Here is a 27,228-nt window from a genome sequence, read left to right on the forward strand (position 1 = left end):
GGATGGATGGATGGATGGATGGATGGATGGATGGATGGATGGAAATACTAACAAACTCTTCGACACTCTTCGACAATGGGGGAACAGAACACTTGGAAATGCAAATATCTCTTTATTTCCATACCTATCCAGAGCTTAAAAATGCTCAATTGAAATGCCACAATTTTCCAGGTTCAGAGGGGATTCTCCTCAGCCTATGGCAACAATTCTTTTTTTTTTTTTTTTCCAAGAGCTTTCTCTGACAAAGGCTCCCATAAGAGTACCAGAGAGGAAGATGGATGAAGTTGCCCCTAGACACTCATATCAGGTCAGTGTGTGTTTTATCCCCTAACTGTTAGGGTAAGGATTGATTAGGAGGGTGATACCAGATCTGAGCCTGAGGGCAGCACGTTCTGTCAGGAGGAACAGGAAGTCGCAGCCTTGCTTCCTCCTGTCATGGCCCACATTCAGCACAACCTTGGCCACCAGAGCCGGTTTGAGCTAGCAGCTTTCTTGGAGCGTGCGTAAGTCCTCAGATATGTCCTTCCACCCATAGAGCCTTATTATTAGAAAGGACATAAACAGACTAATTAAATCGCAGCAGTGGAGCTGGAGCTGACAGCTGACACTAAAACTGTGACTGAACAGATCTCTATTAAAGAGCAGGAGTCTATGTTATTGTGCCTCTGCCAGCTCTACCATGCATTTTAAAAGTATTTATATTATACCCCTTAATGTGATTTAAATGATTCACAACAGATATCTGTACTTTTGGGGGGATTGTTTGTGCCTGAGTGTAGAAAAGAATAAAGCTTTAAGATGAAGCAGAGGGAAATTAATTCTTGTTTTATTTTAGCCTTAGGTTACTTCCTGGAGTCTTTTGGAAAGAATCCTCACAGCATGACCCTGCCAACACCATGGTGCTGGGATAATGGGTTAAGGGGGAAATGTTAGTTTTCAAATACGTATTGTAGTTTCTAAGTAGATCAGAAAACAGCAACTTTGGTTGTAATCTGACCAGCTCAGCACATTTAAGCTGCGGCACCTGAGCAGTGGATCTCTGTAGCTCCTCCAGAGTTACAACAAGCTTATTGGTTATTTCTGTATGTAATCCTTCACCCCTCTGTAAGTCAGTTAATGTGAACAGACATCTCTTGAATGTTTGAAATGTTTTTTATAGCCTTAACCTCCTTAAAACCTCTCTAAACGGAACTCCTGACCAGTCAGATAATAAAGTCAATTAAACATGGTTGGACTACACTTACTGATTTGGTGGTTTCTGGCCTGGTGGTTACTGTATTCTTTAGTGTCATCAAAGCAAAAAGGGATGAATGACTTTTTATTGCCACATCTCAATTAGGTGATATTTTGTTGCTTCTTACTTAAAGTCCCAATAATATACTGTACATTCATTTTGTATAGTTGCAAAAGGACAAAATCCTGCAAACCTCCTGGGGTGTGAATACTTTTTTAGTCACTGTAGATGTTTTAAGCTCCTTAGTGATAGTATAATTTTTTTTATCTTTAATATTTTTTCATAATTTCCTTCATATACACCCTAATGTCTTATTAAACAGTCTAAAACAAAGCATTCACACTCACTTGTGAGGTTCTGAATGTTACAAATGTTTTCCAACAGAGCGGTAAACACTCCAGTAATTAGTGCATGGTATCCAAGCTGACTTCCACCAGCTCTGCAACACGGTCAAGCATGGACCCCATATAGAGAGGAGCCTAGTTATGCATTGATCTCAAAAAATTAAGGCTAAATAGCCCAGATTGCGGTGTCTTGATGTACCTTCTGGATGAGCCGTGTACTCTGCTTGCATTGTTAGCTGAGTAAACAGGACAATTTTGAATCAAATGAATACACGCTGAATAATTAATGCGCCGTAAAGCCTTATTGTTACCCATGTGCACAAAATGTAAAAGCACTGATGATGAGAAAATATGGTTTTAACGAGTCAATAATGGTGAGTGCAACAAGAACAGCCTAATCAATGAGGCTGCAGCGTTTGCAAACAAGGACTTGAATTATAACGCCAATAATTGATCTCTTCCACCCCCCCTTCACATTTTAGTGTGATGTCATTGTTTATTGATTGCTGTGTGCCAATGAGGGATGATGGGAAGTTTCAGAGTTTGTTTTTGCTCTGACTTCTGCTCCACCCTGTCTTCGTTCACCCCCTCCAACTCCTCCCAAGCCTCACAGCCCACCTCCCCTCCACCCCTTTCTCCATTTGTAAATTTGCAAGCTGTAGCACCAGCTTAACCAAAAAGGATTAAGTCCCATACCCAACTGAGAACACAGATAATGCTCAGTAATTGGTAAAAAATGAAGATGAATGGGACAGCTAGATAAGGACCAATTAGCTGCTGGGAGTGTACAGCTGTGGTCTCCTCACAGAGCGTTCTCAGGGGCCAAGGCCCGCTCTTTTTGCAGCAATGAATGCACACACACAGGCAAAAAAAAAAAAACACAAAAAAACACATACGCACTGCAAACACCCAGGCATGATCGTAGGTCTTGCAGGAAATTTGCCCAATAACCAATGGAAACAGGACTGATGCTTCCTATTGTCTCACATTCCAAATAAGGCTGAGCTTCAGGTACCTGTCAGCACCCATCCACATCAGCCCAGAGTGCAAGTTTTCCATTTGCAATCGAAGCTAAAAGTGCTCAAAACCTCTAAATGGTTCCAGAAGGCGAGAGTTGAAAAGGACAGCAAAATACATGAAAGGAGAGCAGCAACTGTTGTGTCTTCTCTTCATGCGGTGTTGTCTTTCCGTGACTTGTTTGGTCGGCATGTTGTGGCATCATCTGGCTGATGACAGCGGAATTCCCATATCTAATTACAAACAGGATTTCAGCTCCATTAGTGCTGTGTGGTAGGGAGTCAGATGAGTGGCAGGGCAGCACCCAGTGGCCAAAGACGGACTGGGGGACGTAAGTGAGACAGGGCTAAAAACCATGGGCTAAAAATGACACACGTCTTATCTTTTCTGTCTGTGTTCTCCAGGTCAAGGGAAACCAAACACTTTATTTCTCTTCTGCGCTCTGTGAAAAAAAAGAAAGCAATTCCTTCCTTGAAATTGGCAGGTGTTTGTTAGAGGGCAGCTGACAATATTTTTTCCGCTGGTAATGAAGGTTGTGTCCCGGGGTCAATGCGTTGGGAGGGGACGGCGCGGGCGGTTTATCCCCCTCAAGGCCAAGAGCCACACGTGTTTTCACTCGGTCTGTGATCTGTAATTGTGGCATTTCCTGAGAGGCGCAGGAACAATCCACATTGTGCTTTGAGAGGACTCCTTCTGCCCAACTACAGAGCATAAGGAGAAAAAAAAACATATCAAAGAGGCCCCCCAGACACACAAACCTCTAATTCCATCTTCCTTCATGGTAATTTGTCATTTCTACTTCTTTATCTATCACTTCTTCCCTGAGAACAATTTTTCTGTCCGTGATTTAATATTTTGGCAAAGGATTGAACGTTTTCCCTCATAATTAATAACAGTGATGCAAACAGGAAGGTCTAATTGTAATGAATATTTAATGCGAGAGAGAAACATTAGCCTGTTCAATTTACATCAACACAAAGACGGCAGTGGGCAATCCAACTCCGCAAACAGCACAGAGTGTCCTTCACTGGCTGGCTCCTCTATGCTTGGCTTTAAGCTCTTCACAATAAAAAAAAAAAACAGTCTGCTTCAAGACAAAGCACCTGTATTTTATCCCTGAGTCCTGTTTTAACCCATCTCCCTCTATGGGTTTATATAGCTGTATTTCCTGATTAAATAGATCCGCACACTGAGAGGCATTATCAGAGACATGCAAATTAACATATCAATTCCTATCTTTGGTGGTCACATGGTTTGTTAAAGCAAACATGTTCGGTTTTTTTGCAGCTAAGTGCGGGATGATTATAATATGTCAGTCTGTCTCCTAGGAGCAGCTGTGGACGGGGTCAGCAGGAACAGTTCACAATGAAACTGCAGCCAATAACACTTTCTCTTCCAAATGATGTCACTTTGGTGATCCATACATCTGGACTGCTTTTTAATAATGTTTGAGATGCTCTGAAATACAGGATTGGCATTGACTTGCGATCATCTGGCCGGACAAAGGACATCTTTTCATTCATTCAGTGAATGCAACTTACCTAAATAGATAATTTTGACAACTATGAAGGTGGAAGTTACAGAAGGTAGAGTTGTGGCAGATAGCTACTTACTGTATCAGAGCAGCTTCCAAAATCTAAGTCAGAGCTTATAATATTTCCATAGAAGCATTAAGTGGCACCTCCAAACTTCAAACACAAAGAGATATGTTAAAGTATGGCTGCCATGTATAAGTGAAACTAGAATAATGTAAAATAATACTAGTTTTGACAATTGCATTTTATCATCATCAGCTCTCCCTTATCGTCAGCATCTTAGTCAATAACATCTATATCAGCAGTACTCATAAAAGGCTGTGAAAGTCCTTCAATATATGGATGTCCTGAAATGCTATGATCTATCAAATATTGCATTCAAGCAGTCCTGATTGCCACATTGCACATATTGAGTTTGTGATGATGTCTGGGATTAAGGAAACAACATCAGGCAGCTGTTTGAATTGCTTTGTTCCTTTATTGAGCTAATCATGTTAGACTCTGATGTGCTGTGAGACGCTACACAGTTAAACATGCAGCCTCTGTTATCATATTTTAGAACAAATGGTGAAATCCTGTGTAACTACAGAGCACCCTGCCTTCTCTTTCATACTATATGGTCCAGCTATGAATAATAATGGATATATATCTACAAATGAAAGCTGCTTAAGGCCGCTTTAAACTTTAGTCATTTAATTTTACAATCTAACCCATAACAGTAAATCAGGGCTTTGTTTTATTGCATATGTCCAGATAGACTCAGCTGTTTTTTGTTTTAAATCCCCAAAAAGTTGAACCTTATATTGTGATATGGTGTACTTTGATTGATTTCACTTTATGGACACGAAACTGCACATACAAATTTGTTTTTTAATTTGTGCAATAAGTGGGCATGTTGCAGGTGATCTAAAAAAGATATCTGCACATATGTTAAGACCATGCAAACCAATTAGGTTCTACCAATTTAAATAAGAGTGAATCCTTCAGAGAGCTGGTAAGATTCAAAACTTCTAATTATAGTAGTTGGAGCTGATAATAATAACAAAATATTCAAAAAATAATAATAAAAATGTATAGAGTTCTTTACATAGGTAGCATATTTTAAGTAATACAAACAAAAGTAAAAAATCAAATTGATAAAAATAAATTAAATTACATTTACAAAACATGAAATATCATACAACATGAGAAAGTTGTCTTTGTCTGCTGATTGCCCACTCCCACCCCCACTGTGTGGGTTTCTAAACAGGAGCAAACGTATAAAACATAACTGTGCTTCGTGCTTTACTCAATCCAGGGAAGAAAAAGAAACCTGTTGCAAGGAGTAAGGGATGCACACCCATCCATGCTAAATGTTTATATTGGAATATCCTCCACCCATGAATATATGCATTTTTGGAATTAGAATATTATCTGCTATTGATGAAGGCACAAACACAAAAACAAGGCTAATACACGCCTTAAATTGTAAACGCAAATCACTTTGTGACTTCTTTGAAGAGCATACAAACATGTTGGCACGTTTTAAGAGCACAAACCTTCAGAAAATAAGGCGCTAGATATGTCCACTAAACAGAGGTGGATAATTCAGGTTCAGAAAGTCAAAATGCTGCCATGTTTTCTTTCATTCTGTTCACCTAACCAGGTTATTAGTTTCTGTCTGTGTTGTGGAGCTGGACATGCAAAATGGAACTAATCTCTAAACATTTTGTTTTTATTTTTTTTATTGCTGAACCTGGATTGTCCACTTGTGCCAAAAATACTGATGAAAAAGTTCTCTCTAACTCAAGTTTAAAAGAGTGGATGAGATATGTTGTAAATCTTAATAGCTGAGTTTTATTTCATAATTTCACAAAGATAGTGTGTCATTTTAGGATCTTCAAGAGAAAAATGTTCTTTTGTACATTTAACATTTTATTTGATAAGGGGTATATTTCCTACTAAAGCAGAAAATTTGTTTTTATTTGCTGCAAATGAAAAATGGATTTCAGCAACATTTTTATTGGCAGGCCAAAGCTTTACGATATCTGTAAGAGGAAAATCGGCCACAAAACTCTGATCAGTGCTTAAGCTAACCTAACATTTACACTCCAAAATAGTTCCACTCATAAATCAGAGCACATTGAACCAGGCATCAGTTTTAGAGTGAAATTACACAATGTTTCCACCTAAAACCCGAGTGTTAAGAGTCAGAGGAGCTGGATGCTGCAGAAGAAGGTGAAATGTTGGTTCCTTCGTTTTCATGGCTCCACAGTGCAGAACCATGGCCATATATCTCCAGCGTATTATCAGGATGACTCCTGCTGGCCACCCTGTCACAGGAGAGTGCTTGATATAAACAAGAGATTGCTGCGACACCCAGTAATCAATATTAGGATGGTTTCAGTACCAAACATCATTTGTCTCTGCGAACATTCCTTTGACCAAACGGAGCATTAATTCAAATCATAAATCTGAGCTGATTTAAATCCGAGGAGAGGGAGAGAGGCAGTACACCCCCCCATCCCTCTACGACTTCTGACTGCCTGCCCCTAATGATTTATTTTCTACATTTCTGCAAGCGAGAGATTTGTCCATACTCACTGACAGGTCACCTTCAAACGCCAGTGGCAGACTGTTCATCACCATGCAGACGAGCATCTCATCGCTGCGAGTAAATATTAAAGGAAAAGAATCCAATTGATTGTGGATGGGCCTGAGAGGCGTCACTGCCATATATTTCACTCAGAGAGCTAATGCTGTGGCCCACACCTAGAAGCGCACCCTCCCTTTCTTTTTTTGCCAGAATTATGATTCTTCCGGAGAGCCTTGTGTGGCTGGCTGCGCCACTCAAGGTTACAATTTAAATTGTAAAAAGATAAAACTGTTTCTTATTAGCTCCATTGCCACAGCCTTGCTGTTTGGTGCTCACATTTATCTTTATTTCGGTGACCTCGCAGGCTCACATTTTTTTTCTTTTTTCTTTTTTACACACTCCATTCTCTTGGAGTGATGACCTCACGCTTTATGCATTTTGCATTGTTAAATCGGCTTTGAAACACATCCTGTTTTTATCTCCCGCACCACAAGCCCCACTGTGTCAAGTGTTACTTTAGAAATGTGTCGTTTATTTCAGTAAGAGAACGGAAACCTCTATTTAGCGTCCCAAGTTGCAAGGATTACATCTGGTTTATAATTCTGAAAAGGCCTTGTGAATCTGAACCAGCGTACATTATCAGTCTCTTTTAATTCACTAAGTGCTTGTGTGTGATATTACGGAGCTCCTTCTGCTTTTTAGGGCTAATAATTAATTGAAACGGCACATAGTGAAAAACCAGAGCTCTCACAGCAATTCAATTAGATCATGTTAAAAAGCCGATAGCCGGGGTAAACTGTGTTCACAGCTTGGCTCTACAATTAGGCTCTTTTTTTCTCTGTTAACGTTACAGACTTCAAGAAAAAACAAAACTCCCACTCGCACTGAATTTAGAGCTTCCCCCCTACATGCAAACACATTGAATTCAGCAGCTTACCATGTCATAAACAACTGGTATAACAGCGGGGTATTGGATGTACCGTGCAAATCTTTGGTTTTAAGTCAAGCTGTATGAGTAATACCAATTAGGCTTTGCTGGATTCTGGCTGAAACAAGACAGGAAGTTAGAGTGAACTGTTGAAAGAAACAGAAGTAAGTTCAGCATGTAGTGTAAGCAGAGACTTATTATTCTTTGCTTCTGAGCATATTTTAAATGGATGGTTCCTACAGATATGAAATTTCATACCTTACCATGTCCACAGTTCTTCTTTTATTCCAATTGTTTTCAAAGCATTGTGGACATTTGAGTTAAAACACATTTGCCAAGTTGGGTTCTGTATGTTGAAATTTACTTTTTAGATTTTTTTCACTGTTTGTTTCAGGTTTTTAATTTAAATATGACCATTTAATTTCCCCTAAATCACTTTAATATCTAGAAAAATATTTGTGCAAAAATATTTTAACTTAACAAGTGAGAATGACAAATGTTGAACATTAAAAAAAGTCACATGTTGCAGGGTACCTGGGAGAGGTAACAGTTTTCATCTGCTTTAAATATGATCCCAATTCATCACAATGTAACCTGACTTTTTGTATGTCATATAGTGTTTCTTGATTAACTCATAGATCAAATATAACAAGAGTTTTTATGTATTTGATTGAAAATAATGATAAAAGTAAAACTTAAGAAGTGAATGTTTATCATTCAAAGACAATCAATTGTTCCTGTCTTATACAACTAATTAATATAAAGTTGACTTTCTATTAAGCATTGTAATACACAGCTATTACACTCCAATTGGCACCTGGTAAAATAAATCAGCTCTTTTATTTATAATGCAGATTTATCAAATTAGAATGAACCAATCCACTTACATTTTAAGTTAAACATTTTGATCTGTGATTCATTTATTTATTTTTTATTGTTTTATTTTTTTTTTTTAACAATTAAATTCAATTTAAAACTGGGATCCAAAAAGGTCCATTGAGTGCCAAAAGAATCTGTCAAATGGTTATTATTTACTTTTTTTAATATCTCAGACAGTAAACCATTAAATAAATAAAAATGTAATAAAAACATAGGCTTTTGTGAGACAAATCAAATGTCAAAGAAAAAAGAAAAAAGAGTACAACATTTTTGAGAAGCTCTGAAAAAAGGGGAAAAGGCTTTTGCTTTTATATGATTATATTCGGAATACAGTCTGGATAATTAAAACATGTTTTCATACACATTATATTTTACATCCTTTTATGCTAAGACTCAAATATTGATCATTCAAATTCCTTTTTTTTTTTTTTTTGACTGATATGAACTCTGGAAATATTTTTTTAACCTGACTTGTGTTACGTGTCACAATAGAAGAGAATCAAAGAGAAGCAAACTGTAGGTAAAAAGGTATGAAATGTAAGGAAATTGTCGACAAAAAAGAGGAAATTGTGAATATTGTTCTTTGGAACCATTTTCAAAAACTTGTTAATGACAGAAAACAGTCGATCCTTTTGTAAAAGTTGGTTCCTTGGTGATATTCAGCCATCATTCACACAATATTACTGAACGTTTACTATAATCAGAGTACTTATGTTGATTCAATGAATAAAATGTTCAGTAACTAGTTTAACTGATTTTTAAAGAAATTAAATCTGCAACTAATAGACAAGCAACAAACAATGGCTTTAATCAAGTTATCTGAATTATTTTATCTATTTTATAAAAAAAAAAAAAACTGAAGTATTAGATTATACTGGTAGAAATTCCCTCTAAAAGCTGTAAATTATGTAGAAAGTCTCTGTCAAGTAAAGTTGTATTAAAATGCTTCAGAGCATGCATCTGTCATCCATTACTGTGAGTGCAGATGTGTCAGTGACAGTGCCTGTGTGTGTGTAAAGGGCATCCTCACCGACGCCAGAGCTGAGGTCTCCATTCTCTCCGTCAGCCCCGTGGTGGTTGGCGTTGCCGTGGTAGCCGCTCATCGCCTCCAGCTTGATCTTCTTGACCTTCATGGCCTCTGCGATGGCTGCGTTGGCAGCTGCTGCCGCGGCCGCTGTCAGGCCTGGAGAGAGGAGGCAGAAGAGACAGAGCGCTTACAGACCTGCCGCACTGTCTGCTGAGGCTGAGCAACACCACCTGGGAGACAATTCCTTTGGTAAATGAAGCAAACAAATGAATATGGCTTCAATAATAACAAGAAGAAACACTAAGTAATTTCACACACTATGCTGAGCGAGCTTCTATGAAATGCCAGCCCTGTGGTTCATCTTCTGACAGAGTAGATCTTCCCAGCAGGTTATCATGCTGATGAGATGGATCCCTGTGTGTATGGCAGCATATGATTTTTATGAATGTTTTGAGGACTCCAGCAATCCTCGCCTCTGTACTGATGTATTTGTTCCCTGATAGGAAGAGATGCAGTTGAGATAATAGTGCATGATGCAAGCATTCTGTGTGCACAACTTATTACAAGCTATGTGTTTGTGTTTAAAATACTGTTTGATTCTGGAGGAAAGAAAAAGCTAGAGAGGCTGAAGCAACACAACCAATGAGTCTTGTTTATGGCAGCTTCAGTTTTGTTTAAGTGATTTAATCAACATAAATATGGCTAACGTTTAAATGAACTTAATCTTAAAACCGCGTAGCAGGCACTTGAGTTTTTTTCATGATTAGTGTTTGCAATTCTTCATTATGCTCTTAAAAAGGCTATGCTGTGATCCAGTGAATAGTAAAACCATATCTTGTAGAATTTAGTGTAAAAGCTATAGAGAAAAAAAACAGGTGACAAAGTAAGATAAATCATTGCTCTTTATTTCAAAAAGACACATTCGAAAGTTTAGAAATGGAAGGATTAAAAAAACATTTGTAGTATAAAACATTATACCATTCCTCAAGTGTATATTCTTTATAATTACATTAAAGAAAAAAGCCAACACAACTTCCTGGCTGATTGAGGTATCAACTTACCGGTAGTGTCAAAAGTACACACCTTTGTTACTTAAGTAGAAGTATAGATACTGCAGTTTAAAAACACTCTGGTAAAAGTTGAAGTATCAACTTGACCTCTTTACTCAAGTAAAAGTGAAAAAGTATGTGCTCGACAACTACTTAAAGTATACAAGTAAAAAGCAACCTTTAAAAAACAGCCAGATGCCGCTATATGAAATGAAAGCTCAAGTTTTTGACTATTTTGAAAAATTCTTTTGAGATAGGGCCAAGGATGAGGGTGGTCTTGTTGGTCTCCATCTCCAGATACGCTCTCGCCTGTTTCCGATCTTTCAGACATTTCAACATCTTTTTCTGAATCAACATTGTAGCATGGCAAAGACAATTCACGTTTGAACACCTGCTTGCTTCTGATGATTTCCTTTAGCTAACCAATAAGTGTTTGCGTTATATGACTCAACCAATTACACTAGTTTTCACAAGATGTCGATGGTGCCAATGATCTGCATTGGATGGCGCTAATGACGTGAAATAAATATTTATAAACATTAAACCAAAGCCAAGAGTAACGAGTAATGTTTTTTTTTTTTAAATATAAGGAATAGAAAGTACAGATTTGCTTTGCTTAGCTATATAGTTACCCACACGCCTCTGCATCGTAGGAACTATTGGCACAGCCAGCCTCACAAATTTGAAGAGAAATAAATTGTTTCCTTCTATATCCTCTATACGCTTGGTGAAACAGGCAAATGTACACACCTTTATATGTAGCTTCACGTATTTATTAATGATGTATAACTTTTTGCGCAACTTATACTTTTGTATAACAACATGTGTTTCTGTGTGACACCTGTAAGGTCGAAGCCTTACTGGATTTGGTACAGCAGTATTTATTTTCTTTTCTACTCAGGATAGTCTCCTTCAGCCGAGCGGACACTGTGCAATTTTCGGCGTGATTTTCCCGTCGTGCGATAAATCTTTCGATCAGGCCGACTTTCAGCCTGATCGTGCGTCGTGTAGTGTTCAGGGGGTTACAAGGGGTGACCAGCCTATCATGACCACCTCCCGATCAGGAATTGTGAGGTCGGGAGATAATCAAACATGTTGGATTATCTCCCGACCGTCGGGGGTAAATCACTCAGTGCGCATGCGCAAAAAAGGATTCTTCTGTAAACACAGCAGCATGGCAGGGATACAATGAGTGAAATGCAGTTCTGTCTGTAAAATTGACAGACCATAGTAGCCACGTTTGCTCAGCCATGTTTTTTTCCGAACACGTCGACACCTTTTCTTTTTAGGGCTTTCAGCACAAAATTGCACAAATTGCCAAGGCAGCGCGGTTCACTATAGTGAGCTTAATATCCCCCTTTTATTTGTTTGGCTTCCGGATAGATGAGTCAGAGCAGTTCCATCTCACGTGGTTTTTTAGTCAGTGTGAGGCAGTGTCAGCAGGTAGATTGCATGAGAGTGTCGGGCCGAGCATAAGTCGTGAGCAGTGAGCTCACACTGTACGACTAAACCCTGCGGTTTTAGTCGTACAGTGTGAGCAAAAGCTGCGTGCAACGACTGAAAAAATTGCACAGTGTAGGCCCGGCTTTACTGCTCACTCAACAAAAGGTGAAGGAACAGAAACTAGGAGCAACAATTTGTCAAATTCTGAAGCGTGGCTAAAGCTTGGTTTATACTAGACGTATTAAACTATGCTTGAGAGGATGAGCGCAAACCATGACACGTTTCTGCCATTCCAGACTCGGTCTCTGTCGTAGCATTTAGCTGCACACCTCAAAATTTTTTTTCACTCGGAACAGATCGTGCATGCACTGCTCCTTTCAAAGTGAGCAAGAAGCAGACTTTTTGCACGCAAATTAGTCATCAATTAACACGAAAGAAAAACAAGGAACAGAGAAAGTTAAAAGAAACTTGTACAAATTAGAGTCTCAAGTTTTATATCATTCACAAAGAGAGAAAAGTTGGTTTGCAACTTTGCAAGAAAGAGAATTATGTTAATGGGAAATAATGTGTTCGAAAGGGAACACAGCTGTTTCTTGTGTGTGTGAAATGTATCTAAATAGCTTCCTTTGGTTATGCAGCATACTGTAGTCTGCATTGTGGGGAAATACTGTTCCAGCGTCAGCATTATGTATATATTTCAGGAGGGTTTTTTCTGGCGAGAAAGAATCGGTCAAGGCCTACATGGCACGCCAAACTCAGTCTAAAGAGTGTCTTTAGGTGACATGGCCATAAAGTGGAATACATGAGCATAAAATCCTCTCTGACAGTTAAAAAATCATCCATGTGACACTAGGATAAACTCTAATTCTCAAAGGGGGGAAACCAAATAGTTTCAATGGTTGGACAGGTTAAGGATGCACCTCTAGTTTAGTAATGTTATCAAGTTAGATACATATTAATTGATCATAAAAAATACAAAAATATATAAACAACGTTGAACAGAGTAATAGTATTATTTATATGCTTTAAAATGTTCTTAAAAATAAAGCTTTTGAAAGAAATGGAAAAAGTCACAGAAGAATATATGTCGTATTTTCTGGATTTTAAGCAGCAACTTTTTTTTTTTTACTTTGAAATATGCTGCTTATGTGAAGGTGCAGCTTTTCTATGAATTTCTCTTCAACTGCCAGGGAGTAGAAGTCAAACTTGGAAATTAAACAACAGGAGAAAAGACCTCTGTTATTCCAGTTGACAAAAGGCATGACGTAGAAAAAAAATGTCCCAACTTCACAAAATTTGATTTTTTTTTTTTGCCTCATCAAAGCTATCAAACCAAGGAAGAGACTGTTGGCAACTATTTCAGAATTAAAATAAAGAGCAGACCAAGCCACATCCTTCTTTAGAAGCTCTTCCTGCCATGAAACAAGCTAACGGGATTAAGCCAGCATCATCCCTACTGTAGGGAGTGTAATACAATGTTAGCCCTTATCCACATGTTGCTACACACTTCCTGTCAGCTGGCTGAAAGGTACTTGGTTATTTTTCACTCTACTAAGATATACAAATGAATTTATTTAAAAAAATTTTTTTACCAAAATGCATGGACGGTCATGGTGTGGAAACTAAAGGAAAACAATCCGTTATTCCCAGAAGGGGTAAGAAGAGCTAAGCTTTAAAACAGCAACTAATCTTACAAATTGTTTTTTTTTTCTAACAATTATTGGTAAGTACGGTATTAATATACTTTATGATATATAGAGAAATATTAATATATTTAAATGTGTTTTTTTCTTGTTTTGTTTTTTTAAATAAAAAATAATTAGAACCTTTTAAATATTTCTGCTAATACTCTGATATTTTAGTTGAGGTTTTCATGCATTGAAAATCTTTCTCACTACTCCCCACAAAATAAATCTAACCATGAAAATCTGCATTTTGGGTAAAAAGGGCTTTTCCTGTTTTATCCTGTTTCACCATAGCTTGAAGAAAACCATAAACCAATTACCCTGCATGGGTTTGTATGCGTATCACTCGAAAATTTCTGACAAAGTGCCAAATAGCTTAGAGAATTTTGCATGCATCTGCTCATGCCAAAGGCTGCTGTTCCTCCTGAGTAGACTAAATGAATATTGACATCACATTTTAAATAATCATTCATATTTCCACCGTGATCCCCCAAACACGCCGTAGAATAGCAAGTTGTGACACGGTTGTCCAACATCAATCAAAACGAACCTGCTATGATTGATATAGGGAGAGGGAGATTATATATGCACGTATGCCGGGCACACTGCAGAGATCATAAAGCACTGGTTTGTCATTGTGGTAGTTCCCGGGTTCTGGTGTATTGAACGTGACTGAAATCTTTATTCATGAGGCTGGTTTCAAACAGCAGGGACTGATATAGTGCTAAAGCTCCTCCAGGCCCGGTGACTCTCAGGAGAGACCCGCAACTCTTCTTTCCAAACCCTGTGAAGAAATCAAAGACGCAAAGCAAAAAAGAAAAAAAAGGAGATACCTATTACTCTTATAACTCTTCCCCACAATACTGTATATCACCTGCTCCCTTTTTACGGGAGCTGTTTGTAGTTGATATGCAGGTTTGGCTTACATTTGACGCAGAACAAAGCAGCGTCGGCGTTTATCATCACTAAGCTGTCACGTCACGGTGATGGGATTCAACGCAGCTATTAGCAATGCATTGAGAGGAGACATGAGTACAAGGAGAGGTGGGAAACGTACACGTGCCTCTAATAGATGCAAACACACAGAAAAAACATGCACGCCGGAGCACACCGGGCCTGGACAGCCTCTTTTCTCATCCGTAGCCCAGATGGTGAGAGTCACTCTGAGTCGGTGACATGGAGGTGCATATAATTTAAAGCCTTGTTTGCATCTTAAAATACATCAGTACCATATTGACGTACAGTATACATCATGTCAGCCTGGGCCCTCTCGTTTGCAATGGACCCCGGTTGCTGTTCCATATGCATAAGAAAAGAAAGATGGGGGGGTTGGGGGGGGCTCCGCCTCATAAGAAGGTGATACTTCTTCACATAATGAATGTGGCCTCTGCCCAGTCTGAAGGTCAGCCTTCATTTGTGTATAATGGGCAAGAGTCAACTGTTTTCCAAATGAGACGTATGCAGAACAGACTGCCGAGTAAATATTGAAATCACCTCTGGGCTGTTTGTGTGATAAATTCCCCCCACAAATCAGGTGCCGCTCACAGGGAGTGCCGCAGTGGAGCTCTCTGATGCTCTCTAACTTGTGAGAAATGCCACAGTTTATAGCGACTCAGCCGCTCTGTCCTCCAAGGTAGACCGGATTTAGTGGAGAAGCAATAAAATAAAGAAAAAGGGAATAAATGCGTTTAGGAGAAGCAAGGGTGTGGCAGTACATCCAGTTCACAAGACAATAACATCGAATATTGGGTTTACAAAAACAAGATGATATATTTTTTCGACTAACAATCATTATAAGTTGGATTCTACAAATAGTTCAGTCTTAAAATGATTGCATGAGATGAGAAATATTTATTTCCATTTAATAAATGTTTTTGACTGGAAACCAGTCAAACATCATTCGAATTATGATAAATTGACTGAATCTTTTAAGCACTATTTAATATATACTTACCACTCAGAATAAATTACACTTTCGCCATATTCATCCAATCACCAAGATATGCAGATCTGTAGCCCACTTGAATTAGTCGCTTGCCCATGGGCATATTAGAGTACGATAGGAGAAACTGTAGCCACACTTTCAGTTTTCAAGAAAACTACTCTTTCCATTTGCCAGACAAAAAATACCTAATAAAGCCATCTAAAAGGTGTCAGCTAAAGAAAATAACTTTTTTTTTTTAAGAGACTTTGTCAACATAACAGGGTAGCTTGAGTACTACTTTCTTCTGCTCCACCAAATAAAGTCGTATATTGCCATAAAGGGATTCATAACGCAAACTTCAAACCATCCAAAGATCTTGTAGCAGCCCTATAGAGGGGGCAACAGGTGTTGATCAAATGCATAAATCAAAAGCCAAGGAATTGATTTCTGCTATTCTGAAATGAACTGAGTGATCACATTTATCCTTTTTTCATCCTCCAGCGACATCCCTCATCCTGCCTTTGACTGAGTGAATGAAAATCTTTTTGTTTTGGTAATTGTTTCATTTCACCAGATCGATTGTCATATCCGCATAATGTGTACGGGGGATGCCGGTACCCACCAACAGGTCTATTAGCCCCCAGAAGTCTGAACGTCGACAAGGCCAGTCCCTACCATCGCTAATCTGCATTCATTACTATGCAAACAAAACAATCCAGCATCATATATTCTTTCAAAGTCACCTTTAGATTCAGACACTTTTCTGATACCAGAGCACAGAGGAGGGAGAATCCTCCGGAGCACAAAACAAACAGCACATCATGTAGTGAGCCACACCAAAAAAAAAGCAGTTTCAAACAAACAGAGAGTAGCATGGCACTGTCACATGGGGAGCACAAAACAGCAAATAACGGAGACAAGGTCTGATGGTAGCCCTTGGAGCAGCTGTCATATTAAATAATAATGAAGGATCTATTAATATGCAAAGGAAGCAGCAGCCGACTGGCTTAACGCTGTCATGCCTCTGCATATTGTCAGGATCTTCATCATTAATTAACATGCTAGCTGCCCCATACCTGCGCCAATGTCAGAACATTCTTACAACAAACACCCCAATGCCTGTGCCCTCCGCAATAACTCGGATAATTAAATTAAAATCAGATTAACTTCATGTCGGTTCACAATAATAAAAAAAAAAACTTTCTCTACCACTGATAAAATAACAAATATAACGCTTATCTTTTGTGTCTTTAGTGTTAAAGGAAAACAATGGAAACACGGTTTATTTATCAGGGCATAAAAGGAATTGAGACACTGTCAATGAGCACGACTGCCTAATTTTACGCATGGACTGTTGAAGGCAACGACAAACCAGGGAAGAGAACAACTCCACTCCTAGGTACACTAAAGCACTTGAACTGTGCGATCCGCATCATGATGAATTTAGTATCAATTACAGGGTGGGCTAACCTTACGACAAGCAGGAGGACTGAAAGGGGAGGGGCAGGGACAAAGAAGTGACAGTAAATCACCTGGTGTACATTGGAAACTATTTTAAGCCTAATCGGTGGACCGGCAGATTATGATCCACTCAGCAGCTCAAAGTGACATGCTAATTACATGCTGAGAACATATAAATATTACAATGTGGCTCATCTTACAACAGCAGCTATATGTACTCTAAAAGAACAAACATTTAGTGAAGTCAAATATTTCTTTCCTCAGTGAAACTTTCCTATTTTTCTTTTTTGTCACTAAAAGCAACACTGTGCTTTTTTGTCCAAAGCTTTAGCTTTATTTGAGATATAATGTAGCAAAGGATTTTTCATGTCAATATACAGCACTTGGTGAGTATCGATGCTCTGTATGGCAATTTTCAAAAAGTGCAGATGAAATTTGAAAGACAGTCATGTGACCTAGAGTGCTGCTTATGGTAGTCTGAGCTTCCCTTAACAAAACTGGATGCCTTTCAGTCATAATTGGTCTGTTTAAGGTTGCATTATAGTATATAATTTGGATTAAAACTGGCACTTTGACTTTGCAACAAGCTTTTTTTGGGGGGTTCTTATTCAGTCATTCAATTGTAGTTCGCTTAAATAAGTTCAATATAGTCCTCCAGCCATGATAACAATCTTTTTCTATATTGAAAGATGACATTTACTTTGTTTTGAACTGTTATGTGTTAAGTATTACTTAAAAAGCAGCTAGATTGATTAATCTTATGTATTGTCTGTGTTAATAAGATTGTTAATGTTATAATGTTATAATGATTTTTCTGTAAAATGTGAATCCATATTTATTTGTATTTGTTTTTTTGCTTAATTTTTTTATTTAATTTAACTTAATACTGTTTTGTTGCTTAATTTTAACTTAATTTTACTTAATACTTTTTTGCCCTGTAAGCTGCTGGTAACCTTAATTTCCGGAGGGAGTCTTCCCAAGGAATCAATAAAGTTCTGTCTAAGTCTAAGAGGTACTCTAATTAATGATCATAATACACTACAAAAGTAAAGAAAAGGTAACATCTATTCCACATTTGCAATGTATTGCAAATGTCAGGAAAAAAAAATAAAAGAAATCAATTAAATTCTCCAAAATTACAGTTGAGATCCAGATATACAGTAGCTTATTTAGAGATAAAATATATATTTTTAATCATTAATGTACAGTACGGCTTAATATTTGTTCGTAAATACTTGTTCCTTTAGCAAATACAGTCTTTAGACTCAAGTTAATGATTATTCAATTACTAATAGTTGAGAATTATTTTAACAATAAAATAAGCATCATTAAACTGATCAGTTGGTTCAGAATGAAGTTCTTCTGAGATGTTCTAGTCTACTTCATGAAGAGGGACGGGTTCTTTTTAAGTAGTTAATTTTTTATGCACCAGGAGATAATTAGCCCTGGATGTGGTTAGGGAAAATAAAACTTGTTCATCACAGTTGTTTGATACTTAAAATATAGGGGTGTTTGTCACATCAGACTGATGTAGTATAAGTTGCTTTTTTCCCAATAGTTAAAGTGCTGCATTGTAGTGCAGGACTCGCAGCCTAGTGGCAGCCTTGGAATCCTGAGGTTCTGGGTTCGAACCCCACTCCCACAGACTGTCACTCTGGCTCTCTGAGCAAAACCCTTAACCCCACTCTGCTCCCTTGGCGCCGCACAATTGCAGCCCACTGCTCCTCAAGGGGATGGGTTAAATGCAGAGATCAATTTCTCCAAAGTGACATAAACGAAGTTCAATTATTATTAATATTGTATAATAACTCAGCTTATTTTTGGTATCAAAATTACTTTGTTGGCAAAAAACAGCAATAACAGAAGATATCTGTAAGGGAGCAAATAGTTATTTTAAGACATTGCAGGTGACATTCATTTCTCTAATGGTAAATGCTGTGCTCTTGTGTTATTCAAAAGGCTGAAGCCATTTCTGGGACATAAATGAATTATACTGAAGTTGCTGCTTAAGTAGAGGCCAGAGTGTGAGTAGAAGCCCATCCACCCTCCCTCTTCACTCAAAAGGAGATGTCATCTCATTCCAGTGTCAGTCCACAGCAAATAATCGGATTTGGTGGTTTTGGGCAGGGGGGGCAACCTGCCCGTAATGCATCAGCAACTGGAAAAGCTCCAGTGTGCTCACCTCACCACCCCCAACTACCAGGGCCATGAGCGCAAGGATTCGAAAGCTCATCTGACACGTGATTCTGCAAACATGCGAAAGTGCTTCCTTAAGTGGAAATCCAACAAAAAGGAGCTGGGTGAAGGACAAGGATACATGTGTTAACAATGTGCTGCACCTCGTCTCTTCCAGGGCCTGTTGACTGCAGAGAAGCCATCTTTCAACAGCTGATATTGGCACTGATGCTAATCTAATGTGACCTGAATGAGTTGCCATAGCTTGGCCATTTATTTATTTTTTTAGAAAAAAGGTATCTTTGAACAGTTTGCATGGAGTGACTTGTTGCTGGAACAGCTTCATGAATCAGAAAGTGAAATGTTGTGCCACATGTATCAGAGCGCCTCGTCGATAATGACTTGCTCAAAAAAAAACAAAAAAAAAAACACCAGCTGAATGTTTCGCTTTTGAACAATCACTGGAGGTTCGGCTTAGATTTCATTTCTACCTGTCAATACTTTCTCATCTAAAAATGACATAAATGTAACATAGCACTTTATTGTAGCTACAACATAAATGTACTTTTTATAACACAACATGACAATATCACCAGTGGAAAATGCTATTGCATTGTAAGCGCTTCTTGAAAAATCAATCCACCCAATTACTTTTACATATTTATGTTTAACTATGAGTTTTAATTACAATACAACAATGCATGTTTCAATGATGTATCATCAACACACAGAGATCAATTTTTCAGGCCACCTGCCACTAAAATGATGTTTGTATTGTCAATATGAACAGCAAACATTGATAATAATAATTCAGCATTGGTCTAGAATAACAAAAAAAAGGGTTGAATGAGTGGAATAGCACCTTATGCCAAATGTTTAGCAAGGTGGATGACTTGTTTCCTTCCCAAACACCCTGGGCTATAGCAGCTATTTTACATAAAAAGTATTTAGGGTACAAAAGACGAGCTTTTTTTTTTAAATTATGGACAGAAAAAAAATCCATACTGGATAAATTAAAGGGTGGTTTACCTTAATTTAACATGGGATGTTTTAGAAGTTTAAAATACAGAAATTAAAACGTTAAAAAAGTATTAGAAAAAATTGTGTCACATCACAGCAGGAAGGCTTAAGGGAAGTTAGAAGAAGAAGAACCTCTGTTACTTTATCTGAGCTCCCTGAAAACTCTGACTAAATGTCAAGATCACAGAGTCCCCCTAGACTTAAAGGGGATGATATCAAAAGGCTTCTTTTGTTGCTGTATGTTCTACTAAATAAGACGTCTTTCTCATCATTGTCTGACTTGTGTTTTTGCTTCAGCCTTTAAGTTCGCCTTTCATGCTGAGGCTATCTTGCATTGCTCCTAAAGTTCAAAGCTCCAGCCATGGCTGTGAGACCCTGCTGTATTAGAACACATGGATGAACTCCAGTGTATTATTAATCCTTTGGTTCTTCACCGACTTATAGAAAAATATACCCGTACTAAACTATTATTGTGAAAAAGGAAGTTATCTGAAATTAATGAAAAATCGGCACAGTTTCTACTTGGTTGAAACATACTGCACACCATTACAAAAGCTGCCTTGGACAGCACAGTATCATTAAAGACATATCAGGAAGGACAGGAAAATATGCAAATCAGAGCACTTAGAGCCATCAACATCAAAGCGCCCACAAAGAAGCCAGCCACAAATAGAACAAAAGCATTAGTTGCAATAAGACTTGGCCTCGGGGCTAAGTTAGGGCACAAACGCTTGTTGTTGATTCTTGTGGCGATAAGGCTTGCTTTAGCATCATCACTGCCTATGTACATATACCAGTGGAGTGGATTTAATCGCACTAATTAGAATGCACTCAAGGCAAAATGCAACATCTACTGGAATAATCTGAGAGAAGAGATCTCCAGTCCAATTTATTCTCCTGCTCTAGGTTTCCGGAGGGGAGGGTAGAACAGAAGATCTGTTTTTGGTAAAACGAGTGAGCGGCTGGTGTCTGGTGGTTGGGTGCATGTGTCACTTTGGACTGGTTGCCATTTCGAGGACAAGCTGCAGGGAGGCCACTCATAGGGAGGCGGTATGTTTGTGTGTTTGGGTGTGTGTGATGAAAAGGGAGAAAGCGAAGACACTCTGACAGAGTGAATCAGAGCTTTAGCAACAAAGATATAGAACCAGACATGGGCCGATTACCAGTATCAGGGTTTTAAAAAGTTGTCGTTTCTAAACTGGTGTGTCCTTTTTTTTTCTACGGAGCACAGAGTAGCTGCAATGCATGCTCCTGCACATGTCTTATAATCTGGCTGAAAGAAGACACTTTCATGTCTTTTCCAAGTTAAGAGGAAAGCTGGAAAGAAAGTAGCAGCAAGCAGTCGCCAGCATGATGACCACCAAAGCATTTCTGCTTTGGTGATTAATTAATCCTCCTGATATTGGCTTATTACACCTTTGGTAATCTGTTTAAAGTATAAGTGGAGCTCATAATTAGGTTTCACAAGTTAAGTTAAACCAAGGTTTTGAAAAAATTATAGTTTCAAAATTCATACATATTTGTTATCATAGCCATCAATTAAACATCTTTTAGATCCCAGAGAATGTGATGCACATATTTGCACAGTACTGCCCCTCCCCTACATGTTGCTGTTTTCTGCCACAGTAGGCTAAAAGAGGGCTGCTCTACTGTTAATTAGCTCACAAAAATTGGATTAGAATGATTTGGTGGGTTCTATTTTTTTGTTATGGCTGCCAAGGCCAAATTTTTAAAACATGCAACATTTTTATGACTAGGTGACTAAAAACTGGTTAACAAAGTTATCCTGCCTAATTATCTTGCAAATATCAACTTTGTATATGTTCCACAGATGCAATAATCGGAACAATGCTGTGGTTAATACTGATATGTTGTGAGGTGCACAGTGGTGCAGTTGTTACCACTCAAGAACATCCTTAGTTTGTATCCCAGCCTTAGATTGTTTATGATTGGATGATTGGATCACCTGTGTTCGTATGGTCTTGTGTTCATTTTTTATTTCTCAATAGCATAGTATTGTGAAGCATTGGTATTCTACATGATTATAATACCGTAAGTCTCTGTAGAGATGTACCAATCCAGTTTTTTTCTGTTCTAATCTAATACCAATACCTGGGCAGAGAGTATTGACCAATATCTGATTGAACTGTTGAATCAATTAACCATATACCCTGCCATGTGAGGGAAGGGTTAGGCCTTGAAATAAATATTTCTAATAAAAAGTAACAAATCAACAGATATAAATGTACTTTACATAATTTATTAACAAATGCGTAGCAAAATGAAAGAACAAACAGTTCCATATAAAGCGCACTGGATTGGATCTCTGATACCAAACCAATGATATCCGATCCAGCTAATTTGCCAGTATCAGAGCAGATATTCAATCCAATCTAATTCTCTCATACTGGCCCATAGCTACATACAGCAGCAGAGAAGACCAAATTGTACCTGTAGGAGGGATCATGCCAGGAGACATGAGTCCAGGCACCGAGTGGGGCATGATGTGGGGGTTCTCAGGCGATGTCACACTTTGAGTCCTCTTCGGAGGTCGTCCAGGTCTGGAGCTGCAGACAGAGGAGAGAAAAGTACAACTTGAGAGAAGCGGAGCGGCTGTGTGGGCAGCGTTGGGGGGAAGCAGCAGAGGGGTGGAAGTGGCGGTGGGGGTTGTTGGGGATGGGGGGAATGTTAACATTTGCAGCTCACTAGAATGCAATGCCATTCCAAAGAGCTAACATGTACTGTAAATAAATTTCTTTTCAAGGACAGTTGCTTTCTGGAGCTCAACATAATAGACTTCCATAACTAATTAGATTACATGCTGAATTCATTTCCTTTATTGAAGATCAACCACTTTTTGATGCATAATTCATAACCTGCACCTCGTTACCTGTTCCCCCGTATTAATATCCCCACACTATTTGAATTGCCTCGTTTGCATATGCTAAAATCCAGCGCTCGGCCCTCGGCCTGGAAATTACATGTTAACTTCTTATAATTATTGCAGTCAGGCCACTATTGATTTATGAGACTTTTAAAAACCAAATATGTGTAGTTCTGGTAATGAATGATATTTTAAGGTTCTTCAGGAAATTAAAAGGCAATGGCTGCCTTAGGAAATGTTCTGCTTGCTTGATTTAATGCGTGCCTTAGCTGGAAGGTGGTGTGACAGAGTGATTCAGACCTGTTGGACGGTTCTGATGGGGGAGTTTTATTACACCAAACGAGGGGCACAGATCCAGCCGTGATAAATGACTGTGCCACCTCACCGTGGAGAAGAAAAGGCCTTCAAAGCAGATACACCCTTGACTTTCCTCACATCTTACTCATTCACTTATTAATACAGCTTCGAGTTTCAATCAATACCTACTTTGCTGGCTTATAGTTGCAAAGAAAAGCCTACAGGGCACAGGAAAAAAAGAAAAGAAAAAAAAAACAACGGGCATGTGAGGCAACGAGATCCTGTAGAGGCATATTCTTTATGAAGCAGGGGCTGCATGTCTCAGCTGAAGATGAATTACGGTGACTTGACACAGGTGACATATTGGCTTCATACATTATTTCACACAGAAGTCCATTTCAAGCTTTGGCAAGATACAAAGTTCCCTCTTAAATGACTCAAATCTATTTTTAAAACACATTGTGTTCTCTAAAGCATAGTGTAAATACCCAAACTGGACAAACATTGGGACATTTCAGCTACAACACAAAGTGTTTGTGTTTTCATAATCAGGTTTTTTGGCTTTGTTCTTTTACTATTCTTTTACATTGTGCTTTTACTATTCACATCTATTCAATGGCTTTTACACAAAAGCAGACTTTGATGCATACAAATCTGCATTTAATTACCGGTAATTCCTTAAACATTGCTAAATACACCAAACCTTCAGCAATAAAGATTTACCAAAATTAAATCATTGCAAAGAGGAGACTAAATTTGGTTCTGTTCTTTTCAGTTGATTCTAAAAGAATTGCAAAGTGGATATCTATGTTTAAATATATATATATATATAGATATATAGTTTTCATTCTACTATATAAATGTTCCTGGTATTACAAAATAATTAGACTTGTCTGTTTTATTAAATAATTGTTTAAATTAATTTGATTTGTTTTCTGTTTTTTCTATGCTCTACATGAAGGAATAAAGGTTGGTCTAAGTGGTGGACTTTGATATTAAGTGTAGGAGACTCTATGTTCATTACTGTAGTACTATTAATGTATTCAGAATGAAGTGGAAACACAGAGATGTAAATATAAAAAAGCAATTCAGGTTATCGTGACACATTTTCTGTGGTTTATTAGAGATGCAAAGGAGTGCGAGCAGAAAGTCTAAATGTCTTGCAATGTGTTTTTTATTTATCCTTTCGAACTTGAACCTAGACTGTCTTGCTATATACAGTACTACGTTTGGAACTATTGGTAACTTTTCGGCCGTCTCAAAGTTAAGGAAAGGATCTGTAGACTCTAAAATTATTATAGAGAGACTGTTGCTTTGGTGAGACTGGTTCTGCTAAGTTCCCATCAATCGGAAGGAAGAAAAAAATACTTTAAATTCTTTTTTTCTTATTCTTTGTAGTTGTCAAAGAGAAATTGAGATAAGCTACAACTGGCTAGTGGCACTTTTAATTCAATAACAAAAAATGAACACTGGAAATTGACTTCAACTTACTTGTATCTTAGATGCTGGTATATTTTTTTATCAACCTTTCAAGTACATTTCAGAGACTGTCCTTTTTTCTTTATCATTCAAACTGTAATTAAAAAACTCATAAAATTTAGATCTATCATTTAAAAATATATACTTTTGCAGATTGTCCAAGCTGTTTAAAACTAAATGAGCTAATGTAGCTAGCCAACAAGTGCCTTAAACCTATTAAGTAGTAATCACAAAAATTTACAATTTCCCTGTTTAATAATCAATAAGCTAATGAAGCAAAACCTGCTACGTTTTAGTTTTCCACCGCCTCTTATTTTAGCTTCCTTCGGATGTTGGATTTGCAAATGCTAACTTGTATTAAAACTGACAAGTTAGTAAAACTGTTTATTATGTGTAAGGGTAATGTTTTACTGAAAGTGTTTCCTCATTGAAAAAATGTAATTCTTCAGTGCTAACTGGTTTACAATAAAAAAAAGAAAACTAACCAAAAAAAAATCTAAAAAAAATAAAAAATTTAAAAATTGCCCATACAACAAAACATAGCATATACCTCCCCCCGACAATGTTATCTGTTTTTAAATATATCTTAATATCTAATTGGAACGTTTAGGTCAGAGGTATAGTGGAGGACATTCACGAATTTTTGAAAAGACCCGCCCTCTCCACTTTGAAAAAAATGCACATGCACAACCCTGTACCCACTCCCAAGAGGGAACGCCTATTAAACTTGTGCAAGAGCATGCATGAGCCCTGCTCGCGTGCACTTTGTTTAAAAGTTGCTGTTTGCATTACTCATACAAGCTTGCAAAAGATTTTTAATTTTCCCTTATGTCAGACTCACCTCTGATAAGTGAAAATGGGGACGAGCACGTAGGACGGCCTTACGTAACCATATCACCAGAATGATTGGCTATTAGGAGGACCATTTATTTTGATGATCCAACTGGAAAAAGAACCTATACTATACTTTTAAATCCTTTCCATCCTTAACTCACTATAGGGTCACAAAACATGTACTGTAAACATTGCAAATGTTTACATTTTTGTGACTTATTTCTCCCATGACAATAGCTGGAAACTTTATCACATCTGCTTTGATAACCCCTGTCACAATTCGCACAAACATTTCTCTCTAATTTCTATTTCTGGAGCTTCTTGGAGTTGTATTACAAACAAGGAACAGTCTTCCTCTCAGAGTATGCGCAACAGTTAAAACAACTAATGCAGGTAGGCTTTCCAGTCCAACAAAAACGAGCTCCTCTTATCAAGCTTTAAAGTGTTATTTCAGACTTTATCAGCCAGCACAATATATGGGGCTGTTTGTGTTACAGTACATTTCCCTACATTTCCCAAAGGCAGTATCTGAAGACAGACGCAGTGGCTTTAGGAGCAGCCTTAGTGGTTGAATTTATTCAGCCATGTCTTGTGAGGTTTATTTACCTCACTAGTGCTAATAGAGTGCACTCACTCTGTCTGTCTGAAATTGCTGACTCTTTCATATATATTGGCTCTGGAGGTTTTAGGGCTAAAAGCAGACTTTCACCCAACTGTGTCCCTTTGGAGAGGAATCACAAGGGAACGAAAAAAGAATCAAGAGGGAGAACGAGTGACAACTGAGGGAAACAGAGGGGAGGAGAACGGGAGAAAAAGAAACGAGCACTCGTTCAACCTACGAAGGTCTGGAAACATTATCCCGATTCATACAGAAGCACCTCTTTGATCCTATGAGAGGGTGAGATCGCAGACAGTTTTGCTGTCATCACTTTCACTTGTACTCTTGCTGAATTATTTATAAAAGAACTCAATAGAGGGCATAGGAGGGGTAAAAGTCTTTTTCACTCACAATACTAAAGGTAAAAAATACGCTCTCAAATGGACACAAAAAAATGTCACATCAACCTTAGATCATGTCAAAGCTCCATCACAAAGGCCCAGTTAAGTACACCTAATGTTTAGATAGACTGCCAGAGAATATGTCCGTGTGTTTAAAGGGGGATAGCATTTCAACCACTCTCTTCAAACAAATAGCACTGGCCGGTCATGAAAGCAATACGGCAACTGAAACGCTTTGAACTGAGGAACCTCCAAGCAGCAGGAAGGGCTCGAAGAAATAATATCACCGTCTCCTTTCCTTACGGCTGACTGGGGGTCTATATTAGAAAAAAAAGCAAACAATTTGTCAAAAAAGGGGTCAGAGTAAAAAAAAATAGTTGGATTTCCTCCTGACTTGTTCTGTTCAATGTTTTTAAAAAAACTAAAGAAACAGATAATT

General features: G+C 38.0%; 1 protein-coding gene across 4 annotated transcripts in view; it reads right to left on the bottom strand.

Annotated features, from left to right (window-relative positions):
* LOC107092956 (dachshund homolog 1-like) overlaps positions 1-27,228 on the bottom strand; it is a 147,496-nt gene that overhangs the window by 47,107 nt on the left and 73,161 nt on the right. For all 4 annotated transcript variants that reach the window (XM_015387705.1, XM_015387704.1, XM_015387703.1 and 1 more), the window contains exons 2-3: positions 22,748-22,863; positions 9,543-9,695 (exon numbers count right to left, since the gene is read on the bottom strand). In XM_015387705.1, the coding sequence (XP_015243191.1) occupies positions 9,543-9,695; positions 22,748-22,863 (269 nt within the window). The remainder of the gene's footprint in view (positions 1-9,542; positions 9,696-22,747; positions 22,864-27,228) is intronic.

The sequence above is a fragment of the Cyprinodon variegatus genome, unplaced genomic scaffold (assembly GCF_000732505.1).
Source record: "Cyprinodon variegatus isolate N-32 unplaced genomic scaffold, C_variegatus-1.0 Scaffold401, whole genome shotgun sequence".
Lineage (NCBI taxonomy): Eukaryota > Metazoa > Chordata > Actinopteri > Cyprinodontiformes > Cyprinodontidae > Cyprinodon > Cyprinodon variegatus.